Here is a 12,663-nt window from a genome sequence, read left to right on the forward strand (position 1 = left end):
CTCGAGCAGAGATAAGAGTGGGATGCCTGAACCGAGGGCAGCCCCGGGGCCGGAGTTCGGCGGCCGCCGCGCAGCCCCAGCCCCAGCCCCAGCCCCGGGCGGTGCCGGGCTGTGCTGGGCGCTCCCTGCCCGCTCCCGGCGGAAGAGAGCGGCGGCCCGGGCGCGGAGCGGAGCAGGGCCCGCCCCCGGCACCACATGATGCCGCCTCTCCTTCCTGCCGCCCCCGTCCCAGCGAGAAAGGGGAAGTGACTGCGCTCCGCTCCCCGCCCTGCCGCGGGAAACGCGCGGCCCCTCCGCCCCCTCCGCGGGGGCCGGCGTGTCCCGGCAGAGCCGCGCCCGCGGAGCAGCGCGGGGCCGGGCCATGGCGCGCCTGGGGATGATGCTGGTCCTGCTGGGCGCCGTTCTGGCCCCGGGCAGCGCCTTCAACCTAGACGTGGAGCGCCCGGCCGTCTACTCGGGCCCGGCGGGCAGCTACTTCGGCTTCGCCGTGGACTTCTTCGCTCCCGACCCGTTCTCGTAAGTGCCCGTCTCCCTCTGCCCCGCCGAGCCGCTCCCCGGGGCGCCGGAGCCGCGAGCGGCGTTGTCCCGGCGCGGGGTGAGAGCCGGGGGGCGGATGGGGAGCAACCCCCCGGTCCTTCAGCAGCCGAGCCGCTGCCGCCGGTCCCGGGCGGGCTGGGAGCGCTGCGGCCGGAGCGGCTCTCGGAGGGGACGCGGCGGGAGCGCTTTGCTCCGGCCCCGGAGAGGGGATGGAGCCGCTCCGCATCCCTGCCCCGCTGGGGCGGCCCTGGCGGCCGAGACGCCCTGGCCGGGGAGCCAAACCCCATCCCGAGCGGCCGGCGGCTCCGGTGGGACATGAAGCTTGCGCTGCGGGATTCTCTGCCTAGCCTGGTCTCATGAAGATAATGGTGCTGATAAATACAGCGTAGAAAGATGTAGTTATGGTGTTTTGATTCATGAGGCTGTGTCCCGTGGCATTTCAGAAGTTTTGCTCTTCTTTCTTTGCGCTTTGCGGGAGTGCTGTGTTTGAATTGTGCTGAGTCTGTGCGAGTCACCAAGCTGCTGAGGAGTCCAGAGAAGGAAAAGTTCCATCTAAGCACTCTCCACATCTACTTCCTGAATATGTTCCCGTTTCATGTTAAAGATTAGGCTCTGTGTAGTCGCTGGTGCGTTTCAGACCTTTGAATCCTTGTGTCGCTAACTGCACAGCTTTGGTGTTGCCCGAATGAATCTGTCTCTGGTCCTCAAATGCGGGCTACAGTAACCTCCAGCTTTTGTCACTTTCCCCTCACTCCTCTCCCATCTTAAGAAAGGGCTGTAAAACTGGAAAAGCTGCTGGCTTTCATCCTGCTGAGGAGATATTCTCTCTCCCCCCTTAATCTTTAGCTTATAAAACTTTATAAGCAGATTGCACAGCTATTGAGCAAGTCCTTCTGCAGTACATCATCTAGCCTTGTTTGCATTTTTTTATTGCCTACATATATTAGAAGCCATCCTGTCTTAACTTGCACATGTTGCACCATCTTTCTCTGCTATCTTAATCGTGTAAGTCCTGGTACTAAAAGAAAAAAGCTTCTATTTTTGTCCCGCCCTTTATTTTTAAGTCAGCATGTGTGGCTGCAGAGTTATCAAGAGACTGGTAAATGCATGTAATAAACTTTCTTCCTCGCTTTCTGATAAGGAATTATGTGACCCAGCTCTCCATGAAATCACTATTTGGAACCTTTCCATTATTTTTATAAGAACTATTGACCTCAAAGTGCACTGCTGTAAAAGAAAACAGTGTGGTTTTCAGGCAGCATGAAAAACTTCTGTATATTTAGAAGGGAATTCTCTCCTCAGTTTTTTTGTCATCTCTGAAAGTTTGTTTGTACCTGCTAAGCTAAATACTTTATTTTGCATTTAAGTTCTTAATTGAACCAAGTAGCTATGCAACTTTGACAGGAACAGGCCCTAGTGGTGTTAAATTTTCAGGTTATGCCTATGGACACTGATACTTTGCCTCCTGAAATAGCCAGACATACTTGTATGCAGTGTCCTCTGAGCATATGGAGTGTCACATGGTTTCTGTGCCTTTCTTTTTGCTTTGGTGAGCTTTTATTTTTCACCTGTTTTATACATGAGTACTGGAGATTAAGTCAGTTTAATCGGGCTGAAGCTATTTGGATTGTCTAGCCTGACAACAAAGGCGTTTGTTCCCGAATGCTCAAGCTGCTGTTTCACAGTCTATTTTGACCTGCTAGATGCCAAACTAAAGCCTATTTAGAAGTCCAGTATGAAAGTCCAATTCCAGGAGTGGAAGTGGTGGTGTTGTGTCACGGGTGTGCGTGGTGCCTGGCAGTGGGCACAGCTTTCATAGGGAGTGAGGGAACACAGCTCCATAACAAGTGAAACGGGTTTCTCATACACCCTCTGCTTCAGAGGAGTTGCACTTGATAGTCCAGGATGCTCCTACATGGAAGCCCCAGTTTCTTTGTTGTCCATGGAAAGCCCTGGAAAGGGACTGTTCCTGTAGGCACACCAGAGGTGCCAGAACACTCCCAGTTTTGCCCCAGCATTGGGATGGGGTGGATGTAGGATGTAGGATGATGTAGGAAACTGGCAGTATCAAAGCATAGCTGGTATATTCCCATGGAAATACCATTGTCCCTCTATTCCCTCTTTCCCAAAGTATGTGGATTAGAGACTTCTTAGTATTTGGGTAATTTGCATATTATTATAAGAACTATGACAAAATCTGCTTGCTTGGTCTATGATGATAAAAATGCATTTTTATCATTTGAGGAAGAGAGGTGACTAAACCTTTGTGGAGTCACATAATCATTCCTTTATTTGTAATGTTTTTAATAAACTTCATCACAAATATTACCATAAGAAAAATTTGAAACATATAATTAGAATGGAAATTATTAGACCTTTTAAACAAGCATTTCATTTGGGGGACTTTTCAAAAGTCACTGGTACAGGAGTTAAATGGGAGGTAAGCTACCACTTGTTTAATAGATTGTAATGGTAATAATTGATGTGTTTCTTTACTTGGCATTATAATGTTTATTTTTAAGCATTTCTGTTCTGCCCAGAGAGTTCATTTTAAGTTGATTAAAGTGTTTCAAATTCCTGTTCTAGAAATCTAGACAGTCTATGAATAGCAACTAGGGAAAACAAATGGATTGCCAACTAACCTGGATTTTCTATCAGGGTCCATGCCAGGACATTTTTAAGGTTCTGAAAATTCCCACAGGTTGAAAACTGGTAGGTCTTCATGCAAATTGAGCTTTGATGAGGTGCTACGTGATTATACCTATACTTACCTCTTACTAGAAAGGAGCCCGGAGATGACTCTGAAAGCCAGAGCAAGTTTGATAAGCCTGGATTTGCCTGCCTGTAGACATTCTCTCCAACCAGTCCTGCAGCTCATTCAGCTAACCCAGTTTCAAAACTAGGGAACCATAATGCCTGACAAGACTTGCTCTTGCAAGCTGCATTCTCTCTTAAGCAGTCTAAAGGGAAGCAACAGAGCAGACTGATTCTGATGAAAGGAAGCACTTGATTTTATGTCTTCTAAACATGACTTTATGCTTCAGCTTGACTTTCTCAGTCAAGTGCTGATGAGTCAAGTGGATCTCAGAGGTGCTGGGGTTCTTGGAAGGTGCTGGAAGATGCCAAAAGTCTTGTTCAGTTTGTTCCTTACTTTGCTACTTCTGAATTTTGCCACCTGTGCAGGCAGAGTCTCGTGGCAGTTCCTGCTGGGAGTGCACTGAACGTGTCTGTAGAAGCAGAGATGCAGAAAAGCACCGCAGATCATAATAAGAAAATGATGACTGTGCAGTGAATTCGGGTAACGATTCATTAACATGCAGATCTGTGGCTGAGAGTCGCTCGGCACTTCGGGAGTGTTTTTACAAGAGCACTTGCTCAGGCAGGGCTGACTCATCACGTTCAGGATATGCTGAGCTCAGAGCGCACTCCTGCTTTGTTTATACATTGTTTCCATTTTTGACTGACTTCCTTGAATTCCCCTCATGCACAAAATTAACCAGAAATTATGCCAGTTGATGGCTTTCGTAAATTACAGAAGTAAACAATTTCCTGTTCTGCTGTATATTTACATATTCTTGAAAGGAAAAAAAGAAAGTATAAAATATTTTTATCTCATTTAAAATATAATCATAAGTAGGCCTGGATACTTTAATTTTATCATATCTTCTTTTATCTCTCCTTTTTGGTAAATGGGGGTGTTTTTTGCCTGCTTTTGCATGCAGAGAAGAGAACCTCATATGAATTTCTCTGTAACTGTGAGTAGTTCTAGTCAGATTTAGATTAGAATGGGCAAGACTTTTGCTTTATTAACTCTTCAGATGTCATTAAGTTATAACATCTGTGCCTTAAGTGTTGAAACCTTTGTTTTGTTTCTTTTTTTTCCTGCAGGACATTTCTTCTGGTGGGAGCTCCAAAAGCAAACACTACCCAACACAACATTGTAGAAGGAGGGCAGGTCCTGAAATGTGACTGGAGCTCAAACAGAAACTGCCAGCCCATTATATTTGATGCCACAGGTAATGTGTGGGTCACTGTGGGGGAGATGGGATGTCTCTGCTCTAATGCTGCTGTGGGGAAGCAGAAGGGATTCAGGTCCCTGTGGGATTTTTGCATGGTCAGTGTGAATGCGGCTGCTTTTGACTGGCAACTAGTCAAGGCTTGCTTGTGCTTTCCTTTTCCTCTCCTCTCTTTTAGAATTCTGTTGTCCCTGGTATGTGCTGGAAGCCTGAGTGAGCAAACATTCTTCTTCTTGTGTTTTAACCTATTTATATTTCTCCTCTGTACTTTCCAGCAGTCCTAAAACATTTGGCAACCTAATTCCCAATGAACCCTGAGGGGTTTTCTTCCTTTTAAGAACGTGACATATGAGGACAGATACTTTTCATTATCAACAAAAGTGGTATAGGCAGAAATAACCCAGAAGTTTCAGCTGAAACCAGGAATACGAACTAAAAACTCTGGAAAAATGTCTTTTTGTAAATTTTTCCCCTTAGATGTAGCTTCATATTGTTTGTGACTTCTGTGATAGCAGCACTCAGGTGCCTCAGGTCATAGCCATTCCCTACCCATTTCTGACGCACAGAAGAGACGAGCAGCAGCAATGTGGACATGAAATATTTCAGTCACTCTTCATGCTCTGGTGCACACAGTGATTTCCACAGACTGTGGCAGGTCATGAGAATGCACTGCATGTGATTTTCTGCTCCAGCCACTCCGTGTTGAATCCTGTTTTCCACAGTGTGTTTCAGGCCAATGGAAAAACCTCTCCATGTCATGGGAGGGGATTAGCAAGACCCATGTGGTAAGGTAGAGGAAACACCTGCACCTTGAAGGTCTGGTTGGCTATAACTTATTCTTGTCTCTGCCAGTATTTTGACTTGGCAGCCTAAAGGTTGTTAGACTGATGCAGCCTTTTTAAATTGTGTGCAGTACAGTGGAGAAGCATTGTCAAGGTATGCTACAAAACATTGTTGGTGTTCAGATTTCTGAAATCTTCATATCGTTTTGTGAAAACCACTATGTTACAGTTCCATAGCAAAAAAAAAAAAAAGTAAGTAATGTAAAAAAGTAAGTAAAAAAAAAAGTAAAAGTAATGGCACACACAAGCCCCAAGCCATTATCATTCCTTCACTCAATTTATCATTGTCTCATATCATTCTGTAGGACCATATCTGCCAGATTACTAAAAATCTATAATAAGTTGCAACATCTGACATTCTTATCTGCATTGGTGTTAAGACAGCAAAAATAGATTATAGCTATCTTTCTTTTAGTTGTTGTTCTCTGGGCTTATTGTTTACTAGAATACAAGTGTACTTTTTGTTAGTTTGGGTATTTTTAAGAAAGAATCTCAATGTCCCTAGTAAATAGTCATCATTAATATTGTAGCCAAACAACTTCTGGTGGTGAAAGATGAGCCACACGGATAGGTTCTAGACACATCTTCTAATGGGAATTGCAGTGCATTTATCAGTTTATACCATGAACATTTGCAGTAGGCTTTTCCATGTGCCAGGTAGAGTTGATAGAGAGAGGCCACTCTGCTTTGCTGTGTGTCTGTGCTTAAGGTATGTGCTCCTGGGCAAGCAAAGAGTGTTTTGCTCATCATTTGGCTTTAAGGAACAGGCATGTTAATCGGTTGAAATTTAACAGTAAAAACAGCAGGTCATAACGGCTTAAGAGGATTTCTTTCAGGCATGCTTTAACTCATTCCAGCTTTGAGGCAATGAATGGGGGAATAATGCATTTGTCAATTATTCTCCTGGTGAAAAGGGGCATTGTACTTCAGCTTGATAAAATAATAAATGCCCTGAGACAAAAAAGAAAATGTCTTTTTCTTTGTGCATAGTACAATGCTTGATTCCCTATGTTCTGATGACAAAGTCACTGCCAGCACTGTTAGCCCCGGCTCCTGCCTGCCCCTGCCTTGTAAGGGAATAGGGCTTAGGGAAGACTCATGACCCACTTTGAAGAAACGGGAAGTGGAAGATCTGACCACTAACTTGTGGTGCTGATGCGAAGGGGCTTTTTGTAGATGACTAAATCCTCTGCAGGACTGATGACTGATTCCTCTGCAGGAATCCAGGCTCATCCATCACTGCTTAACATTTGTGCAATACCATTTGTAACTCCAGAGGTATTGCTTAGCCCTGTGATACAAGGCAGATTTTTTATTCCCTCCCAGATTCACTGGAAAAAAGTTCTGCATCATTACTTAGATGTGTTTCTTCAGAGTTATTTTCTAATTGCTTACAGCCAGTGAGAAATCTGACCTGTGAAAATGATGACAACACTTGTACTCGTGGCTTTCCTCTGTTTGCCTGTTGATGCCAAACTCCATATGTGGAGTTGGATGCCCCATGATTAGCAGGAGTCATGACCCCATTCCTGCTCCTGCTCCCTTCTGCCAGGTAGCACAGCTGGAATGCCAGAGTAGGCCAAGCAGTGAGTGACGGCAGGGTAGAGGCTGTGTTCCTGTGCTGGGAATGTGGCAAGGGAATGGAGGAAAGAGCAAATCTTGTTCTGATTGTGTGGGGTTGTGTTTGTCCCCTTGTCTTGTATCACAAATAAATATGAGAATAGGGTTTTACAGAGGTCCAGCAACCAAGGTTTTTTTCTCTATATATTGTTCTATTACTGTTATTTAGGACTATTTCTTTTTAAACGTTCCTTGGTTTTTAGTTAAGTTTTTCCTCAGCTTTATGGGTCCATTTCTCTTCCCCATCTGTACAAAGGCCACACTGAGCTCAGTGGCTGGTCACAGCTGGGTTTTATTTTCTAGATCTTGCTTTTGGCTTTAGCATCATATTTCCACAGCAGCATGGTCATTTATGTGATCAAATGCCACAGCTCTTCCATAGCCCAGGAGGGAAGGTACCAGCTGCTGGAGGATAATCTTTGGAAGAGTTGTTCCAGCCCTGATGTTACAGCAGCATTGCTTGCTTGCACTTATCCTCACCCCAGCTGCCCTGGAGGAAAGCGATAAGTCATTAAGCTGATAGTTCCTGTACTACAGAATTTACTACTTTGTTTATTCCTTCCTGTGGATGACCACTCAGCTCTTGCAGGATGGGAGCTGGGCAGTAGGAGTCCAAAGTGCAATGTCATTTATGTAGCTCTCATGCTGAAATTACATGTATTTCCCTCTTTCTCATGCCCTTCCCATCAGCCTGTAACATAAAAAACAAAATCAAACAAAAGCATATATTATAACTTTTAAATCTCTGGCTAAAAGAGCAATATTTTCACTGTTCCTGCACAGCATATTTTCTCATTTAAAACAGCAATATGTTTCATGGAATCACAGAATGGTTTGGGTTGAAAGGGACCTTAAAGATGATCTAGTTCCAACCCCCTGCCATGGGCAGGGAGAATTTGTGAGAGGGAATCTCCCCTTGTCCTGGATCCTTCAGCACAGTGGTTATACTCACTAAAAATACACTGGAGAATATTCTGTCCATGTGTGTCTGCATGTTTCTGTGCACATTATACTAATTGCTTTTGACATTCTGGTATATATGGTGGCTTTGGAAGGCAAAATGTTTATGTGGCACATTAACACTTCCCAAATGCAAAGATACTTACTTCGCTGTGGGGCTTCTCAGCCTTTTAGCAGTGACATCGGTTGGCTCTGATTTAACATAGTTATGGCTATGTGAAAATGGCATAGCAGATGTGTGGTAGAATCTGCCCTGAAGTTCAGGGGTGCACATAGCTGTGCTGCATGTGCTTGTGTCACGGGGAGAGACATTGAATACCTTTTTTTAAAAGGTTTTCTAATGTCATCAGGCAAGTGTTTCAGGCTGGCTTCTGTGCTTAGGAGCACATAAAGGTGAAAGTTAAGAAGGACCCAAGCACCAGAGCAGGCTTCCTCAGCTGCATACCTCTGTTGCAAAACTGAAATATGAAGCAGTGCTGCTGTTATTTTAACAGGTTGTCCTCCAAGTCTAGATAGAAACAAGTCTGATGTAAACACTTTTTTTACCCTATTCCTGTTTACCTTGTTAATTCAGCAGTGAACATGCCTCTGCCACAAAACTAAAATTTCTGGTATTGGTTTTCTTCCATATGTTGACTTCTTTCTACAAGTGACACAGCATTACCACAATTTCAATTGAATTGTTATGTAAAATACTTGGAATTTTTCCCCTCTGTCCCAGTTAACTTTCAGACTTTCAGAATGTGTAGGAGGCCCTATTTTTTCAGGACAAGCACTGAAGGGAAATTTATATTCTCAAGGTAGCATATTCTTCAAAATTATCCTAAGCACAAGCAATTTTAATAAATCCTTCCCTTTGCAAGATGTTTTACATTGCACATTCAAATTATCAAAAATCACAGGTTGTAGTTCAAGGTTGGTAAATATTTATCTTCATTCATTCTTATCTGTTCTTCACACTGGATAATTTTGTGACTGAAAATTTAGTTTATTTTTTGTTTTAATCCATAGAAATAGGGGAATGGTCTGAATTTTGTGAAGAAGGAAGTATCTAGGAAAGCAAATGGTAGAAAAACTGCTTTTGCACCTGGCTGAGCCCTTTCTACCAGACTGACCAGAGACATGGTTCCTCTCTTAGAAAGCTTAACACTTGGCTGCTTCTGCCAGCTGCTTAGCAGCTTTTTCCAGGAAAAACATATTTCTTGTGGCTAAACCGTGAAGGGAATGCACTTAATACTGCAGCCCATTTTCTGCTTCTGATCAGTTCTGAGACCGAGGTCCAAAGCCATTTGTTTTGAAGACATACCAGTCTCCCTCTTCTTTTTTCATTTCCACAGCCTTCACAGACTGGCGCAGCAAAGCTTTCATGGATAGTACCAGATATTGCCAACAGTGTTTCCATAATCTTCCTCTGGAAAAAGATTCTTGAAAAGTTAAAGGGTGTTTCCCAAGTTAAATTTATTTTGTGTAGTTGTCCATTTTTTCTGTATAGAATTAAACATGTCTTTTTCTGTGCAACAGGAGGATCAAAATTTCGGTGAGACAGAGAACAAAACCAGTGAGCAGAGGGGTGACCAAATGTGCTTTTTAGGAAAATCAACACATCATCTTTGTTTTTACTTATGTGTTTTACAGTTAGGCATATGTGGAATGGCAGGGTTAATACACTTAGCTAATTGTCTGACATCTAGATAAATCCCTCCATTATTTGGCCACGGAATTTTAGAGGATCACTGTGAGTTTTCATTCCAACAAAAAAAAAAAAAATTACGTAGAGACCCATGTAACCAGTTGGAGTTAATCAGGCTATGCATGTGGCAAATTAATATGAATCAAAAGTTTCCTATGTGCTTGTTTTCCAAAAGGAAACAATCTTCATAATTATTTATATTATTTTACTTTTCTTATTGGGGTCCTAGCTTGTCATCAGTCAAGAATAGTGGGAAGTGGGCTGGTAAAAATAGCATTTCCTCATGTGGCTATGGCTTTTCATAAAAGTGTAACCAAGTGATTTTATTACCTGCTGGTTTTTTAAAGAAAACTTTAATTGAGAGATGTATCTGCAGCAGTATGAGATGCTTGAAACTGTAGCTCTTCATGTCAGCACCAGAAAGTGCAGTCCTGAGACTGCCTTAAGAGCTGCTGCATTTAGAATCATCTGATGAAATGCAGACAGCTCTACGAACTGTTGCAAAGGAAAATATGCTCATAAAACCAATTTGAACTTCTATGCTAATGGATTACAGATTTCTTGAGCAGATTTCATGTTTAGCTCGGGAAGATTTGCTTGTTCAGACAATGGATTGTTTTGCTTTTCTGAGACCTGTGGTAAACCAGGGATGCACAGCTGAGTGGTTATTCCTTCTCTTGGGGAAAGCTTTCCCTACTGCTTTTATTCTCTGTAGCAGATCTCAAAATTCAAGACTGGGGAGACTTACAGAAGCTGTTGAATACTAGAAACTAGGAGCGTCTCAAGCATTTTCAGCTTTGGTGGTGTGTTTTTACTGCTTTGGGAAAAGAACTCAGTATGGCCTCTGAGTTTTATCACTGACAGTTGTACTGTCCCTCCTCTTCTCCCTTCCCATGTGTTGATGCAACAAAGTAATTTAGAGAAACTGTTTGTTCTTAAATGGTTTTGGATGCAATTCTTTGAAAACTGGATATTTTGATTTGTGCTAAAAGAGGAGAAGGAGGCTTTTGAAAAGAAATTACCCTTGTAAAGAATTCTCCTGATTCCTCCTTATGTTTGCAGATTTGGTTTTTTTCTGTCCCCCAAGTGGGTGATTCTAGACAATAGGAGGCTTTGTTTGGAAGCCTAAACCACCAGTTTGGCATGGCTGGATCTATCTGTGACCTATTTAGCTTGAAGTGGGTGTTTTAACTGCCTTGGGCAGCTTTGAGCTGTAGTGTTGCACAGGGTAAGATCCGCTGATGTTGAAGTTATGACTGGAGTGGGTGCCATGAGCTTATGTTTGCCTTCTGGAGATTTTGATCATTTGTGCAAAACAGTCAATTGTTCAAAACTCCATCATTTCCACTTATGAAATAAGGAAGTGTGGGATAGGTCGGTATTCTTTGAAAATAGCTTGCTTTAACAAAGTACTCCTTTATTTTTGGCTGATTGCTTTATTGGTATTACCATGGAATCCACAGGGGAATTTCAATCTCAAAGGCCATCGATTTAGTCAACAATAAAGCAATAAGTCTTGTGAAGACCATTCATTGATTGGGAGTGAAATGGATTGATTTTTATCTGGCTAAATCTCTCATTACCTCAGTCCCCCTGAAGTTTGGTTGTTATACTAATCCTTATGCTGGATAACTGCAGCACGCCTTGGGATCTGGGTGCTGGTCTGAAGGCAGAAGAGAGTGGCAGGATGTATAAAATCTCCTCTGCATGTTGTTAGAGCTGACAGCAGAGAAATGCTCATGCTTTCGGGCTTAGGTGGGCTCCTGCATGAATACTGTTGGCTCTGTCTGTGTGTGGCTGGATCTCAGGGGTATGACGAGTTGGAGAAAAAAAGGCAGCTTACTTATATTAGGCAAGGGAAGAGATGCTTTTGTTCCAGCACCGCCCGGGGAAAAACGCGGGATTCATACCTCAGAAGAGGGAAGGGGAGTAGTGAGAAGGTCTGTATTCCCGTCTCCCTGAGTCATTGCAAAACACTGTGGCTAAACCAAGGTTGCTAAAGCATCAGCTGCCTCCCAGCATGGGGAGTTTCAAGTGAAGATAAGCTTGTGTTCACTTGCTCCTGCTGTGTCAACTGAGGTTGAAAGCGCTCAGAGTTTGGATGTAATGAGAGATGAAAGATACTTTACACTGCATAGAGTTCTCCTATTATGAAAAGAGGGCTCTTGCATGTTTTATAGCTTTGTCTTTCTTTTGGCTAGCTGCGTAGTTTCCTTTTACCTAGCAGAGGCAAGTTCATTTACTTTGAATTGCCATAGTTACAAAGAGGTTTATTTTAACGAGAGATCTGTGAATTGGGTGTCTATTTACGTTTTACAACTCCTTAAGTATTCTTAGTATGGCGACACTGAATCAAGTTTCATCAGTTCCGTGCCTCTTGACTGACGATTATCTCTGTTAAGTCTAGCTGAAGATTGGGGAAAATGTTTTAGTTCAGTTTGCTCAATACCATAAAAACAAGCGAGCTGCAAGTTGCAACTGGATCCACTTACTCAACAGCAGGCATTTCATAGTAACTCCATTGTTTCTGTAACTGATAACATTTACCTTGGGAAAAGAAGGTGCCAACTATCCAAAGCTGATAGTTAAAAGAAATCCATCACTGAAAAAAACTTTTGATCTTTTTATTGTATTTAGAAGATGGATTTCTTTTCTTTCTCTGCAATTTCTACCCAGCATCTCCACATTAATTTTCATTTATAAATTTAACTCCTATGGAATGCAGTAAAGAGACAATGTTCCATTGGTCCACCAGCAATGCACCAATTTTTTTTTTTTTTTTTTTTTTTTTTTTTTTTTTTTTTTTTTTTTTTTAAATTCTGTTCTTGCCCTAACTACCCCATCACTCCACCTGGAAAGTACCTTGTGAGACACAGCTGTATTGACTTGACCTGTTGGCCCTTCTTCCCCTATTGAAAGAATTATGTAAAATCATTGTGTGATGCCCACTAAATTCAGAGCAAAGGAAAGACCAGGGCATAAGCTGCGTTTACCATAG

The 12,663-nt window shown here is 42.9% G+C and overlaps 1 protein-coding gene across 1 annotated transcript in view; it reads left to right on the forward strand.

The window, feature by feature from the left end:
• The first annotated feature begins 229 nt into the window (after positions 1-229).
• The window catches only part of ITGAV (integrin subunit alpha V), a 50,565-nt gene continuing 38,131 nt past the window's right edge, over positions 230-12,663 (forward strand). Inside the window, exons 1-2 of the mRNA XM_048309160.1 lie at positions 230-516; positions 4,426-4,553. Coding sequence (XP_048165117.1) covers positions 362-516; positions 4,426-4,553 — 283 coding nt within the window. The 5' untranslated portion in view covers positions 230-361. The remainder of the gene's footprint in view (positions 517-4,425; positions 4,554-12,663) is intronic.

This window comes from Corvus hawaiiensis, chromosome 7 (assembly GCF_020740725.1).
Source record: "Corvus hawaiiensis isolate bCorHaw1 chromosome 7, bCorHaw1.pri.cur, whole genome shotgun sequence".
NCBI classification, from domain to species: Eukaryota; Metazoa; Chordata; class Aves; order Passeriformes; family Corvidae; genus Corvus; species Corvus hawaiiensis.